The 21580-nt window shown below is 47.0% G+C and overlaps 1 protein-coding gene across 1 annotated transcript; it reads right to left on the bottom strand.

Annotated features, from left to right (window-relative positions):
• Positions 1-191: 191 nt before the first annotated feature.
• On the bottom strand, positions 192-16599 carry RASL12 (RAS like family 12). The gene is made up of 6 exons (XM_079954397.1): positions 16122-16599; positions 11622-11746; positions 10854-10910; positions 3304-3377; positions 1563-1753; positions 192-788 (listed from the first exon to the last, which is right to left on the bottom strand). The coding sequence occupies exons 2-6, from the start codon at positions 11737-11739 to the stop codon at positions 404-406; spliced, it is 825 nt and encodes a 274-aa protein (XP_079810523.1). The 5' UTR covers positions 11740-11746; positions 16122-16599; the 3' UTR covers positions 192-403.
• Between the last annotated feature and the right edge of the window lie 4981 nt (positions 16600-21580).

The following is a 21580-nucleotide window of genomic DNA, read 5'->3' as shown; positions in this document are numbered from 1 at the left end:
AGCCGGGTTGAGGGAGAGCAGAAAGCAGCACAGCAGTGACTGAACTGGAGCCTGAACAGGAGGGTGCAGCCTTGTCGCTGAAAACCACTATTGTTGGAGGTGTTAGGTCCCAAAACAGCAACCGCTGGGAATCACAAATAGGGAGAGTTGCTGTTCCGCTCATGTGCTACTTGTGTTTTCCCCATAAGCATCTGTTGGTCACTGTGAGAACTGGTCACTGGACTAGATGAACCTTTAGCAAGGCTCTTTTTATGTTCCCAGCATGCTTTGCTCTAGTACGAGAGACCACACGGAAAGCAAGGAAGGCCAGTACACCAGCCTTTAAGATGGCTGCTGAGGGTTAATCCAGTCAAAGGGCCCCAACTTGCTCTCCCATCCTGAAGCAGCCCTTTGCAGGCTCCCTTCAAAAGATCTTAAATCCCTTCAGTAATGTCAACGTTGGAGCCTTCCTCTTGCTCTGGGCCCTGGAGGATTTTACCGTGACCAGCTTGGCCTGGGCCACTGAAGGGATTTCCTTGAAGTTCACGGTGGAGAGAGTGTTGTAGGTGCAGCTGGCCAGGCCGTGCTTGGAGGCCATGGCGGCTGGAGGGACGAGGTGAAGGGACGGCTTCTCCTCGATGATGAACAAGGGGCGGACCGCCATGTGCCTCTCCATCTCCCGCCTCACCTCACGCACCGCCTCATGGAACATGTGCTGCACGGATTCAAAATCCAGGCAGGCCGAGACTTCGTAGAAGGAGGAGCCGTACTTGGAGGCCAGAGAAATCCCCTCAGCTTTGGTCACCTGCCTGAGAAAAGAAATCAGAAATGGTCACTCTCCAACAGACCATTTGACCTATAAACAACCCCTGCTCAAATGGTGCTCTGGGGATCTAGGCATTGATGGTGGGTGAATCTGGCCAGTTTCTGAATTTGTTTTTTGTTTGTTTGTTTTAACGTCCTCAAGAAAATTCATAAGATTTTTGTGTGAACTACTCCTAATAACATTTTTTTGCAAAGCATGCTTTCGCTAATATATTCCCTTCTTTAATGAATTTTTGTATGTTATTTCACATGCATTTTTATGCACACTTCATGCTAGCGTATGGAATTTTGCACACGTTTCTTGGCTGGGGAACTGCATGGCAAAATTCAGAGAAGTGAGAATTTTGAAAGATTGAGTTTCAGTTTGCATATTTCAGAAAATGCAAATTAAGTAGATGCCCCTTCATAGGTCTGGCTGGTAGATCATGGGGTTCTGGTTTTCTTAAACTTGGTTCAGAAAACCTGAAGTTCCCCAGCCCCGATATAGGGTGCTCAATTTTACATCATCATTTGAACTAAGCAGCCTGTTTGGGGAGCATCAGGCTTCTTCATCATTCTCATTTATGGGGAAGGGCCATAAGTCCATGGTACAGTGTCTTGCCTTGTATGCAGAAGGTCCCAAGTTCAATCCCTGGCATCTCCAGGTAGGGCTGGGAGTGACTACTGCCTGAAACCCTGGAGAGCTGCTGTCAATCAGTGTAGACAGTAATGAGCTGGATGAACCAATGGTCTCAGTAGGTGCCTGCTTCAAGCATTACCTGTATTGTTCCATGTCCAGCTTGTTCCCCACCAGGAAAACCGGAGATTCATGCTGGGCATTTTTCAGGTGCAGTGCTATGATGTCCAAGTATTGCTGGCTTCCCTCAAAGCTCTTCCGGTTGTCAATGCTGTAGACCACCATGAATGCGCTGGCCCAATTCAAGTATCGCTCGCAGCTCACTGGCACATCCTAGCAGGGAACCAACCACATGGGGATTATTAGTGACTATCTGGGTGGTCACTGAGGACAGCATGTTGGACTAGATGGGCCATCGGCATGATCTAGGAGGCTCGTCTTATGTTCTTAAATTGCATTTGAAAATTTATTTACCAATCCCATGCATATCCTGCTCTTCCTCCTCAAAAAGGAGAGAAAATTTAAATGAAATTCTCATGGGCGGCTGAAAGTTGTTTGTGATTTCATTCTACAAATCATCTTTCCAGTGGTCCACACTCTGCAGCCTTCTTGGGTATCCATGATGAGAAGGCAACATGAAGCAACTCCTCTCATCAGGCTGTTTCAGAACAGGAAATACAGGCACCTGGGGAGGCTGCAGTATAACTGCCTCAGTACAATAAAAAGGATGCATGTAAGGACCTGGTAACTCCCATCTTCATTTTAACCTCACAACAAACCTGCAAGGTTGGGTAGGCTGGAAAATGGTGACTTGTCCGAGGCCATCCTGTGAACTTAACTGCTGTGTGAGATTTGAACCCGGGTCTCCCCAAGCCTAGTCCCACACTGCAGCAAGTACGCTGAATGGCTCTTGGCGTAGTGGTTAGAGTTTTAGGCCAGAGCCTGAGAGACCAGGGTTCAAATCCCCACTTGACTATGAAGCCTCTTAGCCCAATCAACCTGACACAATTTTTGCTGGGATTCAAGGAGGAGGGTAATCCATGCAGGCCACCTATTGCTCTTTGCAGAAGAAGGTGGGGGGTATAAATGCAACAAATAAATTAAACTTCATAGCTGTTTCCTCCAGGAATTTGTCTATCCCCGCCCCTTTAAAAGCAACTAAGGACAGCAACACAACTTACAATAGCAGTGAGTTCTGCAAGTTGGTCACAGGAGTTGTTAGAAGGGCTTCCCTTTCTCTGTTCCGCCTCTACAGCTAACCAATGAATGCCACTGGGTGACCCTGCATTCTAGTGCTATGAGGGAGAAAGAATTCTCTCCATCCCCAGACACCGTGTATAATGTCAAAAATCTGCATCGTGCCTTGTTATTTCTAAACTGAAAAACTTTCAAAATGCTTTGGCTGTTGCTCACATGAAAGGTGCTGCAGGCCAGCTGCTAGCAGCTCCCCTCCTCTTCCTCCCACTTTTGTCCATTGTTTGCAGCATTAGAAACAAGAGCCATTATGCAATTTGACTCCTGATGTGCCTGGGGCCAACTAATCCTCAGAGCCTTATAAGAATGGGGCATTTTGTTCCTGTGCTAAGATAGGCTTGCAGGCTGGCTTTGGCATTCATCCATTTAATCTGTCATTCTGCCTTTCAAAAGAAGGCAATTAAAAGAAGCTTGGTTTTTAAAATAAACCTTATTCTATTTACCTGACTGTCCCTAATAAACTTTAAAAATATTCCAGGGCAATGAAGAGGAGAAAGAGGCAACTTGACTCCAGTGTCCAAAGCAGAGTGTGCCTCTGGTGAACAGAAATGCTCAAGTTCACAGTAAGACAGTGCATGAATGGTGCAGTTGCAAAGGGGTCTTTGTGCCAGGACTCCGTTCTCCATTACCTGGTCAGCCGTATCCATGACCTTCAGTAGAACTGGTTGTTGGTCCACCACCTCTTCTGAAGCATATGTGTCCTCTGCAAGACAATGGTTTTTAAAATGGCATTAATCTAGAAGCAGACCAGCTTCTAAACCCAAACCCAAGCCATTACTAGGGTGGTCAACAGGACTGCAGTGCCTCAATGACTTCCTCTCTCCCTATAAACCTACCCAGACTCTGAGATCATCATCTGAGGCCTTTCTTCATGTGCCTCCACTATTAGAGGTCCGGAGGGTGACATCGCAAGAATGGGCCTTTTCTGTAGTGGTCCCTCATTTGTGGAATGTTCTCCCTAGGGAGGTTCGACTGGTGCCTTCATTATACACCTTTAGGCGCAAGGCAAAACATTCCTCTTTAACCAGGCCTTTGGCTGATTGACATCCAATGCCTTTTAAAAGTGTATTGGGGGGGGGGGTTGTTCTTGTTCTTATTTTTATTATGCATTTTGCGTTTTTATCTTATGATTTTATCTTGTGAACCGCCCTGAGACCCGCGAGTATAGGGCAGTATATAAATGCATTAATAATAATAAAATAATAATAATAATAATAATAAGGAGGAGGAGGACGACGACGACAACGAGGATGACGATATCGACTGGGCTCTGCACCTTTGATAGTTACATGACCAGCTGAAATCTTCTCTTCTACACGCTATTAAAGGTTCAGGAGTCCCATCCACTTTCCCACCCTGCTACCCTCATTCCTTTTTATATATATATATAAATATTTATTGAGATTTTTTAGAATACAAAATGCAAAAATAATAAACAATATAACATAAATCATAACACATTTTTCAGAACTTCTTTGGACTCCCTCACGTCTCCCGCTCCCACTTACATCGTTATAAATTTTTCCCAGCAATTTATCATCTTGTTTATATTCTTAAATTTGTTCAGTTAATTTAATCTATTTCTCCACAAATTTTATATTTCCCTCAATCTCACTTATCGTCAATTTCAAATCTAATTCAGTGGTAGGCAATTATTTATGATCTAGTATCCTTCTTAGCCTTCAACCAAATTACAATACTTTTGTAGATAAATCTTGAATTTCTTCCAGTCTTCTTCAACCCTCTCTTCTCCCAGGTCTCGAATTCTGCCAGTCATCTTGGCCAGTTGCATATACCTCATTCCATCCCATTCCACGGACTGAAGCCAATTGGGCAAGCAGTTGACTCTTATGTCAACACTGGTGATGGGACAGAACATTCTGTGGGTTCCACACAGCTCTGTTTTCCAAAATGTTGCTACTGCCTGCTTCCCCCAGCCTCTGCCTCCTGAGTGGACCCCTCCTTCTGCTTCTCACAGTAGGGCTAGCCCTGCTTCCATCCCACCATAATCAAAGCTAGATGAGCAATTGGTTGCAAGGAGAAGCCCTCAATATGTCTTTTGTCTCCTGCCACCTGGAAGGCTCCAGCTTACAGGCTGGAGTGGCTGCCTTCTGCTGTGTCTTCTGTGCTTCAAACCTAAACTGGCTCTGTCACGTTAAAAATGCAAAACTAGAAAGTGTCAAGTGCTTGACAGTCATCTTGGTCCCCTTTGGACTGATTGGCCAAAACACTGGGATCTGGAATCTGTTTCTTCCTGAGAAAGGAGGTAGAAATATTGCCTGAATGTTTCCTCTTGAGTCAAGAAAAGAGATGGCTAGATAGACAGCGATAGATGATAGATAGATAGATTAGATAGATAGATAGATAGATAGATAGATAGATAGATAGATGATAGATAGATAGATGATAGATAGATGATAGATAGATAGATGATAGATAGATAGATAGATAGATAGATAGATAGATGATGGATGGGCAGGCAGGCAGGCAGGCAGGCAGGCAGGCAGGCAGGCAAACAGACAAACATAATCTCTAGACCCCTTTCCTGGAATCTCTACATTCAGGAAAGAGATTTGATAGGTCCAGACCTTTGTCACTTCTCTCTCACACACACCTGGGCTCTCTGGCTTTCTCCTAAATTTTCCTCTCCCCATCCCAGGCCTCTGGGCTTGACTCAGAATAGTCACCTGCCAAGAATTTCTGTAAGATTACATCTCAACTGTCTTGTCACTGACACACAGATGAAGCTGTTGGCAGCCTGAGCTCTTGTTCTCTGCAGATGCATCAATTAGCAGGGGGGGGGGGGAATGGGAAAGATGCTTTATCCCAGGTCTGATTCTTGGTCCATCTCGTTCAGTATTGTCTGCTCTGACTGGCAGAAGAGTTTCAGACAGAGAGCCTTTCCCTGCCCTACCTGGAGACGCCAGGGAATGAATCTGGAAGCTTCTGCATGCAAAGTGTGTGCTCTTCCACTAAGCCTTCTCTCCAGAATCAAGCGAGATCTCCCTGCTTGTATACATACATGCATACCGTATTTTTCGCTCTATAACACGCACCTGACCATAACACGCACATCGTTTTTAGAGGAGGAAAACAAGGGAAAAAACATTCTGAATGAAACAGTGGATGTATCATTTTTGTGCTTCATGCTGTGGCCACAGACATGTGATCTGATGGTGAATTTGGGGTGAACCAATGCAAAAATCCTGAGAATTCCTGTGGATCCATGCTTTATATCCACGTTTTTGCACCATTGCAGCCCCAGGCAACAGTGGGTGTGTGATTTTTTTGGTGCAGGCTGTAGCCATGGACATGCTATGTGATTTGATGGTGAATTTGGGGTGACCCAATGCAAAGATCCTGAGAATCCCTGTGGATCCATGCTTTGTAACCACATTTTTGCACCATTGCAGCCCCAGGCAACAGTGGGTGCGTGATTTTTTTGGTGCAGGCTGTAGCCATGGTCATGCTATGTGATCTGATGGTGAATTTGGGGTGACCCAATGCAAAGATCCTGAGGATCCCTGTGGATCCATGCTTTGTAACCACATTTTTGCACCATTGCAGCCCCAGGCAACAGTGGGTGCGTGATTTTTTTGGTGCAGGCTGTAGCCATGGACATGCTATGTGATCTGATGGTGAATTTGGGGTGACCCAGTGCAAAGATCCTGAGAATCCCTGTGGATCCATGCTTTGTAACCACATTTTTGCACCATTGCAGCCCCAGGCAACAGTGGGTGCGTGATTTTTTTGGTGCAGGCTGTAGCCATGGTCATGCTATGTGATCTGATGGTGAATTTGGGGTGACCCAATGCAAAGATCCTGAGGATCCATGTGGATCCATGCTTTTTAACCACGTTTTTGCACCATTGCAGCCCCAGGCAACAGTGGGTGCGTGATTTTGGGGGGCAGGCTGTAGCCATGGACATGCTATGTGATCTGATGGTGAATTTGGGGTGACCCAATGCAAAGATCCTGAGGATCCATGTGGATCTATGCTTTGTAACCACATTTTAAGTGGGGAGCGAAGGAAAAACAAAGAAGGGACATGAGAGGGGTGTGCAGAGAAGCAGCTGGCTAAGAATGCAGGAGAGGGATTTAACGGAGGGAGGAAAGAAAGGCAAAAGTTTCCCCCCACCAAAGCCAGCCATCTCTCTCTCTCTCTCTCTCTCTCTCCCTCCCTCCCTCCCCCCCTCTCTCTCTCTCCCCCCTCTCTCTCCCTCCCCCCTCTCTCTCCCTCCCCCTCCCCCCCTCTCTCACTTCCCCCCTCTCTCTCCCTCTCCCCCAGCAGCACCGAGCACAGAGAGGAATTCCCCTCTGCTTGCCTGGAGGGGAGGGGCTTTCCCTGCTCTTTGTTCCGTTTCAGCAAACACAGCAACGAAACAGAGGAGGGTGAGCAGTAAGACCCTGAGGCAGAATGCAGGAAAGCAGCCGCTTCCTCTTTTCAGTTTTCCCTTCTCCGTGAAGTGCCGCGATTTGATTTTTGCCTGATTTTTCGGCTCCAGGGACCACACATTTACTCTATAACACGCACAGACATTTCCCCTTCCTTTTTAGGAGAAAAAATCTGCGTGTTATAGAGGGAAAAATACGGTACATACATACATACATACAGCCAGACCCTTGGTCTATCTAGCTCAGTATTGTTCACACTGACTAGCAGCAGCTCTCCTAAGTTCCAGCTCAGAGTCCTTCCCAACCACTGGACCTCCTTCATGCAAAGCAGATGCCCCATGACCAAGCTAAGGGCTATCCTTTGCCCCTCTACAGTTTCCCTGCTTAACTAAGCAGTGCATGGGGTTGCAAAGTTTATTCTGCAAGGACAAAAGAGCCCCTTGCTCCATCTTCTGAAGAGTTTCCCCCGCAGTCACCAGGGACCATTTTCATCTCAGAGGATGGGCATCCCAGAGGACAAGAAACTCCACATTGGAAATTCCACCCCACCTCTTTTCTGGATTGCCCCAGAAGCTGGACAATAATGACCTTCAAAGCAAAGGGAAAACTCTCTCGGTCCAATTAAAAAACATTTCCATGCCCTTTTCATTGCTCTGCTAAATGAATGCCCAGTGATTCATCTAGCAAGATATTTCCGCAGAGTAATATTTTCACATAGACTTCAAAACTGGTGCAGCGGCATCCTCCACTCCTTTTCCTTTTGTTGAAAACATGGTTATAATTGCCGACATTTGAAGAATGAATATTTGGGAACACAGAACCCATTAAAGTGAGGAGGCCTTCAGATGAGTTCCTGGGTTTTGCCTGCATGCATAACTCGCCATAAATCATTTGCGGCTCATTGCCGTCCCCTTTGAGGTTGGCCTATTAAAAAAAGCAGCCCCGTTTGCTTGAATGCAATCAGTGGGAAAGTATGCTGGAAATGTTTAACATTGGCAGTGCAAGGTAATTGTGAGCGCTGAATTCTGGCCCAGCCAGACCCATTTGTTTTTAGAAAGAAGACCCCTGCCAAAGTTAACACATTGCAGGTTTGTGCATTCAGATAGAGCTGTTTCTGCACCATTTAGACTATGTTTAAAAATAAAAAAAGGAAGATAGGGAATCAGGTATCTATATTAGTGTTTGGGCTGCTTTCAGAAGCAAACCCATGGAAATGCATGGCAATTGCATAGAAAAGGGACTCCGTATAACTTAACACACTGCAGAATGTCAGAAATGCTGTACCCTCAACGCTTAAAAACACATTTTCAATGCAATGGCTTGGAAGTAGCAACCAAACCATAGATTGGTCATTCAATCTGAGACCCCATCTGGACTATAGATTTAAAGCAGTAGAATCCCACTTTAAGCAGTCTTGGCTTCCCTACCCCCAGGAATTCTGGGACCTGTGGTTTGTAAAGGGTGCTAGGAAGAGGGAATTGATTGTTAAACTATTTTGGGAATTGTAGCTTTATAAGGGGGAACAGGGGTCTCCAAACAACTCTCAGCACACTTAATGAATTATGGCTCCCAGGATTCTTTAGGGGAAGACATGGCTGTTTAAAGTGGGATGATACTGTTTTAAATGTGTAGTGCAGATATGGCCTGAGTCCCATCTTCTGGTACCCTTCTTCTTCCCCTGTCTTCTATGCACTGGCGGAGGAAGAGGAGTGTGGGGGGAGCGCTGGGCGCCACGCCCCTGCAGGTGGCGCGCCCCACCCCTGGGACACACGCCAGCCCTGCCCCCGCCTGCTCTCCCCCCCCCCCCCCCGGTGCTGGAGCATGAAGCTCCGCCACTGCTTCTACGTACACCCCTGATTTACTGGTTCTTGGCAAAACATGAGAGGGTCTGTGTCTGTGGTTGAGCAGCAGAAGATGGCAATTTCAATTCCCTGCCATTTCCAGAAATTGCTGGGAAATCGAAACCTCGGAGAGCCCATATCAGTCAGTGTAGCCACTATCTGGACAACCCTGTAGCACAGGAGTGACTGAGATGTGGCCTCCCAGATGTTGCTGCACCGCAATTCCCATCATCCCCAGACAGGGATGGTCAGGGGTAATGGGAACTGTAGTCCGTCAACCTCTTCAGGTTACCAAGTTGGGGAAAGCTGACTACCGCTGCCTCAATGAAATGTGCATGCCATCCACAAGCCTCCCAGCTCACAAACAGTAAAAGAGAGCAACACAGAGATATTTGGAGGGTTTCGTTTTATATCCTGGCTGCCTTGCCTTTGCTTGCTACACAATCAGTGTTTTCCATCTCTGCTTCTTCCCTTGGTATGTGCTCTAAATTTGGCAGTTTGTTTTGAAACAATGGCGGAAAAAAACATCACAACTTAAAATACCTTGAAATATTTCCGGACAAGCTCTCCCCCCCCCCCCCCCGCCCATCCTGCCATTTCTCCGAGAAGGCAGATGGAACGGTGGCTGATGTCCCCCAGAGACCTAACAATCGGGTCTCATTTATGCTCTATTATTACTGGACACTTCTAGGACAAACAACCCACCCCCTTTTTTGTGTCTCTGATGAGTCCTTGTGGGTGACCCAAGTGATCTCAAAGTACTATTGCTCTGTTCATCTGGGAGGCAGATAAATTGTCTTTGCATAAATACTGTTACGGGTTCAGGGGTGCCCTACCCTTTCCAATTCCTGGCAAGTGTTAAAATAGAAGTCAGGCCAATTTCCTGATGAGGTAGTCACCTGAGAGATGAGCCATTAAGAGAACAAAGGAAAGGGGACTCTGTGCCAGATGCCAAAAGGGTGCCCCCCCCCCAATTTAGGGATTGTTAGAGGGACAAAGCCTGGATTTAGGGTTGACTAAGAAGCAAAGCAGCAAGCTGCAAAGCCAGAGAAGCAGAGCAATAGTTGATCCAATAGTTAATGCTGTGAACCCCTCCATTGTAGGCTCAGGTTATATATATGTGTGTGTGTGTGTAAATAAACCATTTATCATAAAGACACCATAGTCTCCGCTGTGCCTCATTTCCAAAAGGAAATACGAACTCTGGGTGGTAAGCACCTGGAATCTCACACCGATCAGAGATTGGGGTGGCATGCAGCGATACTTATTCTCAGAGGCACATTTAGAAATACAGTGGGGTGGAAGATAAGCTCCTCTGAGGGAATGGAGGCACTTCCACCACTGCCCTCTGTTACCCAATTGAAAAGCAAACTTTTCAAAGAATAGAGAGAGCCAGTGTGGTGTAGTGATTAGAGTGTCAGTCTAGCATCTGGGAGAACAGGGTTCAAATCACCACTGGGTGACCTTGGGCCAGTCATTGCCTCTCAGCCAAATCTACCTCACAGGGATGTTGTTGGGATTCGGTGAAGAAGGGGAGAACCACCCTGAGCTCCTCAGATGAGAAGGTGGGATATAATTGCAATAAATAAATAAATTTGCACAAGCAGATCTTTGGATTTTGAGCATTTGGAGGTAGATGGGCCCCATGCCTGACTCCAGATAAGGCAGCTTCTATTGTGTCTAGGAGTTTTAAGGTTTCAGCCAGGGACCTCTCCCAGTCCTACCTAGAGATGCTGGGGATTGAACCTTAGGCCTTCTGCATGCAAAGCATGTACTATATCACTCATCTATGATCTTTCCCCTAATGATAAAGCAAGATTCTAGTCCTCATGGTTCTGAATAAAGGACTGATTTAAAAATGAACATTGGAAGAAGGGGAAGAGGAGGAAGGAGAAAGAAGGGGTGCAAGGGGAATCCATGAGATCAGAGCAAGGTCTTCTTACCTAGGTTAGGATCATATTCGCTTATAAACCTCTTGGTTAGAAACTTCACTGTCAACGCTGAAAGAAGCCAGAGAAAGAGAGAGATACTTAGTTCCAGCAGTGAGTCCTCACCAGAAGAGCAAGATTATTATTTTATTTTATTGCTGAAATGGATGAGAAAGACCTCAGTTTTGCACACAAGGAACGGGCCCTTCTGCTTGGGACCCTATCCTGCGAAGACCTACCTTCTAGCCTGCAAGCAGTAGACATGGAGAGAGAGCAGTTACACTTTTGAGCAGGTGCATGGGCAGTACCACAGCTGGGACTACTGCGGCAGATGGTTCCAGAGCGTGATGTGAGAGCCCATGGGACCATCACTTTGCCAAAACTAAAGCAGATCGGGGTGTATTTGTGGAGTGGCAAGCCTGTGGCCTTCCAGGTGTTGTTGAACTACAATTCCCATCATCCTTGACAGCTGGGTGCACCAGCTGGGGCTGGTGGGAGTTGATGGAATCCAACAATATCTGGAGGGCCACAAGTTAGACAAGCATAGTCTTATCAGTGCCTGGATAGGTGAGCACCTGGGAACCATATGAACCTCACTTTGGGCTCCAGGATGGAAGAAAGGTGTAATATAATTGGGGGGGGGGGGGTTTGTCCCATTTCACCACCTGAGGAGAAATGGGAATGTGCTGCTCCATGTGCCAATTAAACAGGTTCAACTTTACAAGGGAGCTGAATTAAATTTCTTCGCCCTCCCTACTCCCAGGTCCCTCAACATCTCCTAACCTGATTTTCCAGATCCTTGACACCCCAATATAGCCACGTTGCATTCCTGGGGAAAGGTGTGGAGATGGCGCTCATTCGCACAGTGGGCCGTCCGAGTCTTGCTGAACATGGAAGACATCCTCTGGCTGTGGGAACAGAAACAATTTTGGGGACATCCTCCAGTAGTAATCAGTTCGTTTTTTCTCTTTCCACCCTGTCCCGTTGAGACGCTTCAAGTAACAGTCACACTACATATTAAAGCACCATACCATTTTAAACAGTCATGGTTTCCCCCAAAGGATTCTGGGAGCTGTCATGTGTTAAGGGTGCTGAGAGTTGGTAGGAGACCCCTGGTCCCCTGCTAGAGCTTCAATTCCCAGAATTTCCTGGGGAGAGGGACTGATTATTAAACTACTCTTGGAGTTGTAGCTCTGGGAGGGGAATAAGGAGACTAAGGCCTCCAACTCTCAGCATCCTTAACAAATTACAGCCCCCAAGATATAGGGCTGCCATATGTCCGGGAACCAGGCTCCAAAAATGGCGTCCGTGCGGATTTTTGCTGAATCGGCAAAATGTCTAGGAAAACCTGGACGTATGGGCAAGTAGGGCGATTTCAAAAGGGAGATGTTCCCAATAAAGGCCAACAACTTTGACCAGATTTTCACTTTGGGGAATATGGCAACCCTAGGACACAATTCTAATAATTTTAATAATTTGGTTTTTCTTAATTGCACAATAAGCAGGCACGCTGCCAGAAGCACAAACATGTTCACTAATTCCTTGGTGGATATGAAGGTCAAGGTAGAAGTAAACTGGGGGCAAGATACCTAGTGGACTGCCCACCCCCACCCACCATAGTACACACCAAGCTGGTTTTTAATATATCCTGAGAAGTCCCTGCAGATCATTCCACAACCAGCCAGTGGTCACAGAAGCCGGCCTTCTCAATGACATCATGCACCCTCTGGAATGTTCTCCCTCAGGTGATTAAGGAGGCAGATATGGTAATGACCTTTGAACACCTCATGAAAACTTATATGTTGTTTACTCCAGATTTCCTGGACTTGGACTTTTAGTTTTTTAATTATCTGTTTTGTAAGCTGCTCAGTTTAATCTGTGATTTGTAGTTGGGGTCTGTTTTTCCTTAGCTTTTAGGAAAGCTTGTACTTTTCTACGAATTGATACCAATGTTTTGTTTGATTGCCTCGGAGATAATTTTTTTTTATTAAGTGATATTTTTAAATAAAATAAATAAATGGTGTGATTTACTGTTTTCTAGGACAATTTCTTTCTTCTGAAATTGTGAAAACCAAGCTGTTAACAACATCCCCACAAGGCCCTGCTGTGCACTGTCAATAAGACTAGAGTTTGTCCACAGAGCTGACATGACATTTTCAAAGTCTGTGATGTCAGGGTAGCCAATGTGGCAAACCTGTAAATCTTGTTGAGCTACAATTCCCATCAGCCCTGTACCCTTGGCCATGCTGACCAGGGCTGATGGGACCTGTAGTCCAACAACATATGGAGACCACCACATTGGCTACCCCTGCTGTGGTGTGTTCACAAAATCCTATTTGTGCTTCTCCTCAGCAGGCATGATAGGTTTCTTGATAGCTTCCAAAGCCTGCTTAGAAATGTAGGAACTGCTTTCTACCACACCAGACCATGGGCCCATCTTGCTCAGTGTTGATTGGCTTCAGGGTTTGGGGCAGGAGTCCTTCCCAGCCCTACTTGAAGATGTCATGGATTGAACTGGCGACCTCCTACATGCAGAGAAATGTTCTAGCGTTGAGTTATGGTCACTCCCCAGTATGAAGCTGACTTTTATCATTTTGTCCATCTAGCTCAGGATAGTCTGTATCAGGGGAAGTGAACCTGGTACCCTCCAGGTTTCACTGGGCTCCCATCATTCCTGTTGGACACTGAGGCTGATGGGAGTTGTAGTCCAACAATATTCAAAGGGCACCATGTTATTTGTCAGTGGTCTACCATAACTGGCTCTCCATGATTTCAAAAACGGCTGTCTCCCAGCCCTACCTGGAGATGCTGAGGACTGAACCTTCTGCAAACTAAGCATGTACACTGCCATTGTGCTACAGATCTTGAGAATGACCGACGAAGATGATGGCAGGACAAAGAACATTATCTGAAGCCCTTGTTAGCAAAAGGATTTCAGCTTGTGCAAAAGAACTTGCCCCTCTCCTCTCATCTCAGGTGCCATCCACCCACCCCATATCTGTTCTGTAGAATTGGGGGGAAACCCCAGAACAGGTTTAGGGGGTGCATGGGGACTGCAATGAATCTGGCTGGTGGTTGTTGGTTTAAGCCCACTCAGGAACAGCTGTGGGCAGGATTCATGTTTTGCAGGGGGTTGGACTAGATGACATTCAGGGTTGCTTCCAAATCTGTGATTCTATGGGGCAAAGTAGAGAAAATTCTGTTGCAAAAGCAGAAATTCTTGCACTAATAGAACGAGCAGCTTAGCACAGTTTTGGGTACAAGTCAAAATGAAGATGTGTGTTCATCATAGGAAATGATGCCTCTTTCATGCACTCTTAACTCCTTTTAGGAACTCTTGACTATCTCCTGTCTTACAAAATAAGAGGCTTTGAGGATCAAGTCTGGTCATCATGAAAAAAAAAGGAACATCTGACTCATTCAGGACTTCCTCCAGTTCTCATGAGATGAGTTAATTTTCTGTCCTTGGCATAAAATTACACTCATCCCTGGCAAACTGGGGATCATGAAGGCATCTCTGCTTCCCACGATGGTCTCCAGGAAACCACTTGAGCAAGACGTGAAACCAACAGCCTTTCCTGCTCTTAAAACTGTTAGCCAGAAGCGCAAATGTTCTCAAACCTGGACATTTCCCATCCCCATCATCACTTCTCTGAACTGGGTTTCACACACCCTTTCCTAGGTGGGAAGGGAACTCTTCAGGGCTTGCTTTGTGGACAGGGAGCAGAACTTTCTGCACATGCCCAGAGGCATTGCCTGGTTTGTCATTCCTTTCCATAAGCTGACGTAGAACCCTGGATCTGGAAACAGGGTCCAAGGCTAAGTCCAGGCGATGATGACTGGCTGAAGTGAAGCTCCTGTTTGCATCTCAGCTCCCAGGTTGCAGCCTTACAACTTTCGAGCTGACAAGGTCCCTGATTTTAAATCATTAGTGATGCACTTAAATGGTGCTTCATGGAGGGAGGAGGTCACTGCCCCAAGAACCTTACAATCTAAACAGCAAGCAACAGTTACGAGGGGAGGGGAAAAAAATGTAGAGGCTACGTGGGCAAAGGGTGAGTGGCATTCTGTAAACAGGTTTCACACCAACACAGTAAGGGACATCTGTCAAAACCCTCCTGGGTGAGACTGACACTGACCTGGTCAAGCATTCTGTTTCCAATCAGATGCCTCTAGAAAGCTCACAAGCCAAGGCTATAGCTCTTCTGAGATGTCTGTCTCCGATATCTGACATCCAGAGTTAGCCCTGAATATGAAAGTCTGGGAGCTGCAAATAGGTAGACCAACAATTCATCTCCTCATCCAGCCCATAATTCTCTAAAATTCTGGTGGTGACCGGCAATATTTTCTTCCATAGAGTATTGAGGCTGATAGGAGAGATGCCCCAAGGCCCAGAGTATGCACCCTTGTTTCCTGTGCTCTACTCTTCCTCCTCCCTCCTGATCTGTTTTCCTTTAGTGTTGTGTCTTTTTAGATTGCAAGCCTTGTCTTTTTCTTTTTTCTTTCCAAAGAAAAAGTCAGCCGTAAGCTGCTCTGAGAACTTTCTTCTTCTTCTTTTTGGCTGAAGTGGGAGATTTAATTTATTTTGATAGATAACTTTAAAAAGTAACTAGAACAAGCAGAATGCTGTAGAGGCCTACACAACCTGTTCAAGCAGAGAAGACAGTGGGGCAAAAAAATAAAAGCTCTGCAAGGACATCTATGCCTCAATCTTGCCTTCAACTCTCTTTTCCTCCTGTTTTTGGAAGATGGGGCATGTCTCAGAGGTAAGGGCATCTGAGTCGCATGCAGAACGGCATCTCCAGGTAAGGCCAGAATGTCCTCTGCCCGAAATCCTAGAGAGCTGCTGCCAGCCAGTGTAGACAATACTGAGCTAGATCAATGGTTTAACTCTGTGTAAGGCAGATTCCTATGCTCCTATGTCTTAAATCCACTTGCTGACTCTTCTACCCCTGCCCCATTCAATCCCACATGACACAGGTGCCATGCATTCCCTCCTTCCTTTTGGCCTCAGGGTCATAGGGATTTGGGAAGCTGCCTTATTCTGAGTCAAACCACCAGGTCCATCTAGATCAGCATTGCCTACTCTGGCTGGCAGCCTCTCTCAAGGATTTCAGAGGGAGGATGTTCCCAGACCTACCTGGAGAGATGCTGTTGGGGATTGAACCTGGGATCTCCTGCATGCAAGGCAGATGCTCTACCACGGAGCTACCAAGAAGTAGCAAAAATGGACCACCACCACCAGCAGCAGCAGCAGCAGCAGCAGCAGCAGCAGCAGCTCACCTTCAGATTAGAGCTGGATCGCCATGGGACCTCTCGGCAAGACACAATCACTTGACAGCCACACATCCACAACTGTTTCCACCTTTGGGCTGCCGAGAGTCCCTCTCCAAGGCCTCCCTCCCCGAATCAAAGCAGGGAGTGAGCAACGAGGAGGTCCCCCCCTTCTCTCTCACCGCTGGGAACAAAGAGGCGTCTGCTTGCTCCCCACAGCTGCAGGTCACTCCGATTTGACTTGAATGAATGAGGCAGAGGAAGAGGAACTCCCATTCCCTGAGACTTTCGCCAGCTGAGCCCTTGCCAAACTCCTTGTAAGGAAAGCTGCTGCCTCTCCTGGCCTCTGATGGACAGAGTTTCCCATCAGCAAAGGGCAGGCTTAAGAGGAGGAGGCCTTTTCTTCTGGGCGAATAATCAACATCATATAAAAGATGCCCAGAATGGGGGAAGGGAATCTTTCTGGCTTCATTCTTAAAGTAGAACCACCTACATGCCCCCACCGCAGCAGAGCCATCTTTTTGAGCCTACCCTGTGTCGCAGGTTGATAATAAAGCTTTCCTGAGATTTTCACCATACAATAAAAGGCACCCACCCACCCACAACCCACACAAAGAATAATAAAGAAAAGAAGATAGAAACAGACAAGATTTTCTCTCACAAGTCCATCCCATCCTTTGTCCCATTCAGAAAAATATGCCCCCCCCCCCGCCAGCTATCACCTAGGAACATCTTTTTCTTCTGACAAATTCTCATCCTGGGAGATCTCCCCTTCCCTCTCTCACACAGGGTCCTTCAAACAGTCCACCAACTCCATCTGCATGCAATTCTTACCCACATACAGGTTGATTAATTTAGGCTATTAAGAGATGAATTGGTAATACATTTATATCCTTATGTGTGGCAAGGAGAAAGTGGGTAGAGACAAGGGCAGTGGAGTAGGAAGGGGGGGCGGAGAGGGGGGGCTGCCCCGGGTGCCACTCTGGGAGGGGTGACAAGATGGCCCCTGCCTCCCCCCAGCTTTAGAGTGGCCGAGGGTGCCCACAGTCTGCATGGGTGCCACCCTTGCCTTGTATGTGAGCTTTGGTTAGGGCCATGCACCTGTTAGAAGGGCTCCCCAAATTTTTTGGATGAATTTGGAAATCTAACAGTATGTTTTGGGCACTACAAAATGCCCATTTCGCAGAAGGAAAAGTGGTGAGGCTCAGACTCCTCTCCTCCAAACAGGCATACGCCCCCAAACAAATAAAACGCAGAACATAAAGTGGAAGCAGGCAACCCCCCCAAGCAGGCACTCCCAACCAAATAGCCCCACCAAGGACCATTCTAGCTCAGTATTGCCTACACTGGCCAGCAGCAGCTCACCATTCACACTTGGAGGTGTCACGGATTGAACTTCGAAGCTTCTGCATGCAAAGCAGATTTTCTACCATAGAGCCACAGTCCTTCTGCACAACTATTCAAAATTATGGTAGGCATATTAGTCCTTGTGGTGGACTGCGCAAGTCCTTGCATACGGACTGTGCATGTGCAGCATCCCATATGGACTGCGCTGCCCTGGGTGCCAGAGAGGGTTCCTCCGCCACCAGACAAGGGTTGTTGTTGTTGTTGTTTCCTTCCTTCCTTTCTCATGACGCTAGAATTTATGGGCATCCATAAGTTGGATGATTCAGGACAGAGAAAAGAAAGGACTTCTTCATGCAGTTGCACAGTTAAACTGTGGAACTCACCGCCACAGGAGGCAGCGACGACCACCAACTTGGATGGCTTTAAAGGAGGACTGGTGAAATTGAGGGAGGAGAAGTGTATCAATGGCCAGGAAGGCTGTGCTCTGCCTCCATAGTCAGAGGCAGGAATGCTTCTGAATGCCAGTGGCTGTGAATCGCAGGTGGGGACTGTGCTCTTGCGCAGAGGTCCTGCTTGTGGGTTTCCTACAGGCCTCTGATTGTGAGACCAGGATGCTGGGCTGGATGGGCCTTTGGTCTGAACCAGCAGGCTCTACTTACATCCTTATTTTTTCAAAGTTAGGAGTGAGCACTTGCCAGCTCTTTATTTGGACAGCTCAATCACGGTTAGCAAAGCGAAGGCAGCAGCGTCAAGAGACGGCTTGGCTCAGGGAAGTGACCCCGACGGCATCTGTCGCCAGGGCAGGGAGGACTTTGCAAAGCAACGGAGCATAAATATTTAGGAAGGTAAAAGCATTGCCATCCCTTTCGTCATGCCAACATGCGCCTTTGGGTTGGCGTCTCTGTTTTGTTTTCTATTCCTGGACTCAGAGCAGGGCTCCTCTTGGCTTGGATCGGGGCATGTGTTTTGCATGCAGAAGGTCCCAGGTTCAGACCCCAAGAGCTCCAGTTAGAAGGACCAGAACTTGTCAGGCTAGCAGAGAGCTCAGTCTTTCAGAGAGATGGTTCTTGTCTGCGTAGGCAGAAGCAGATCAAGGCGTGGCGAACTAACAGAGGATGGGGACTCCCATTGCTGGACTCCCATCAGCCCCAACCAGCATAGGAGCCAGGGAAGATGGGAATTGCAGAATCAGAGAATTGTAGAGTTGGAAGGGACCCTGAGGGTCATCTAGTCCAACCCCCTGAAATGCAGGAATCTTTTGCCCAACGTGGGGCTCAAACCCATAACCCTGCGATTAAGAGTCTCATGCTCTACAGACTGAGCTATCCCAGCTATCCTTCCTATTCCAGCAATATCTGGAAGGAGCTACGTACGCTGGCTATGCCTGGACAAATGGTCTGTTTTGCTGGCAGCTCTGCTAACAAGAGTGTCCCCTGAGGACAGTTGCAAGTCATGGGAGAGGTCAAGCCTTGCTTGCAAGTGGAAACTGTGGATGTTCAGTGTGCAGCAACACCACATCGCAGGGAGCGTGCTCAGTAGATTGCTCGACACAGATGGCAATGCCCTTGCCTTGTACGTGAGCTTTAGGTTAGGGCCATGCACCTGTTAGAGCAGGGCTCCCCAACTTTTTTGGATGCATTTAGAAATCTAACAGTATGTTTTGGGTACTACAAAATGCCCATTTCGCAGAAGGAAAAGTGGTGAGGCTCAGACTCCCCTCCTCCAAACAGGCATACGCCCCCAAACAAATAAAACGCAGAACATAAAGTGGAAGCAGGCAACCCCCCAAGCAGGCACCCCCAACCAAATAGCCCCACCAAGGACCAATCTAGGTCAATATTGCGTACACTGGCTGGCAGCAGCTCACCATTCACACGTGGAGGTGTCACGGATTGAACTTCGAACCTTCTGCAAGCAAAGCAGATTTTCTACCATGGAGCTACAGTCCTTCTACACAACTATTCAAAATTGTGGTAGGCATATTAGTCCTTGCTGTGGGCAGAGCAGTGAATCCAACAGCATAATATTTTCATTGGGACCAACTAAGAAGTCACAACAACTTGGCTGAGTCCTTGTATTGTGCTTGCTGTTTGTATAATGCTGCTGTTGCTTTTGGATGTCATTTCCCAAAAGTGAAAGGATCCTGCAGATTTCCTCACTCTGTTGCCTAGCTTTAACACAGCCTTCCCCAACCTGGTGCCCTCTGGCTGTTTTGGACTACACTTCCCATCAGCCCCGGGCAAGATGGCCATGCTGGTTGGGGCTGATGGGAGTTGCAGTGCAAAGCAGCCGGAGGGCACCAGGCTGGGGAAGGTGGCTTTAATATCTGGCTATGGTGGGTGATGTCCAAGAAGGGAAACTGGGGCACCTCCCACTTCCCCCAACAAAGGCACCAATCAGATGGGCGGGGTATAAATAGTAAAACAGTAGTAAAATAGTAGTTGTAGTAAAGCAGTAGTAAAGGTGTAGTAACATTATAGTACAGTACTAAAGTTATGGTAAAGTGATAGTAAAGTTGTAGTGACATTGGAAAGCCAACCCAAGTGGCTGGGGCTACCCAGTCAGATGGGCAGGATATATATAGTAAAGCTGTAGTGAAGCAGCAGCAGCAGCAGTAAAACAGTAGTAGTAGTAGTAGTAGTAGTAATAATAATAATAATAGTAAATTAGTAGTAGGAATACTAAAGTAGTAGTATTAAATCAGTGGAGAAATAATAGCAGTAAAGCAGTAGTAAAGTTATAGTAAAGTTAAAGTTGTATTAGAGTAGTAAGTAAAATGGTATTAAAGTAGTACTAGTAAAGTAGTAGAAAAGTATTGTGGTAGTAGTAGTATAGGATGCCCCTATTTTCATCAGAGAAATGTTGTAGGGTATGCACTCCTATCAGAGGTCTCAGTCGTGCTTTGACAGGATGCAATTATGGGGGGGAAACACCACAAACAAGGGCAACACAGATAAGAGTGGAGTGCTTTGCAGTGACATCACATGGATTCTCCATAAGGAATGACCAAGCAAATGATGTCCTAAACGACCAGCGTGGAATCAGACAAAGAAGAGGAGAGGAGGGAAAGGGGCGCTCTATCACACTTTGCTGCTCACGGATTCTGGCAGACACCTTCCTCCTTCTGAGACGGCAGGCTAAACACTGGAAGATTTACTTGAGTGCGTGTGCGATCTAATTGCAGCCATAAAACCTCCTGGAATGAAAAAGAGGAAACTGGGACACTTAATCTTCTTCCCTGCAAGGAGAAGGGTTGGGGAGATTCACTCTCAGGGAAGGCAGCAGCGGAAAGAAGAAAACCCAGCGGCCGGTAGCAGAGCTGAGCCAAAATTTCTCAAAAGATGTTTTTCCTGAGAATTGCTTCCTCCCACCTTCAACATTATTATTTACTGAATTTATATCACACCCTTCAGTCGTAGATGACAGTTTACAACACAGAAACACAAAATGCATATAATAATAATAATAATACCAATGCCCACCACAGTTTAAAAGGCTGTAGAATTTTTAAAAGCCAAAGTCCTTGTTGAAGAGGAATGTTTTTGCTTGGTGGCTAAAGATATGTACCGATGGGACCAGCTGAGTCTCCCTGGAGAGACATTCCACAAATGCATAAACTGGGGGCCACAGGATGAGGCTAGGGGGCCACAGAGAAAAGTGAGAAGTGAAGAAAAAAAAATAGTTGTTTAAAATCCTGATTGGCTGGCTATCCAATTGGCCAGTCACAAGTGGGTAAGGGGAAAACCCACCAGGGCCTATGCTCCTTTTTGCTATGTGTGTTTTTTTAGAGCAGTCCTGGTTTCTTTCCAGTGGGAGAGGGCAATCGCTGAGGCTCCCATTTTGACCTGCAGAGTCCGTGATCCAGAACCCCCAGGTCAGGTAAATGCGGTGGTCGGATGGCAATGGGTAGGGCTGGGCCCGGTGGCAGCCTGGGCCTGACTCTGCAAGGTGCAGGGTGTGATCCACCCCAGCGCCTAGAGGATCAGGGCCTTCGGATGTTGCCAAGAGGCGCAGGGCTTGTCGGCAGCGTTGGCCCGGTTCTGCAAGGTATGGGGTGAAATCCACCCCAGTACCTAGCCGAGCAAGGTCATTTGGTGCTGTTTACTTGCATCTAGCAAATC

The sequence above is a fragment of the Podarcis cretensis genome (assembly GCF_951804945.1).
Source record: "Podarcis cretensis genome assembly, chromosome: 14".
Lineage (NCBI taxonomy): Eukaryota > Metazoa > Chordata > Lepidosauria > Squamata > Lacertidae > Podarcis > Podarcis cretensis.
This window is presented reverse-complemented; position numbering and strand designations above follow the sequence as displayed.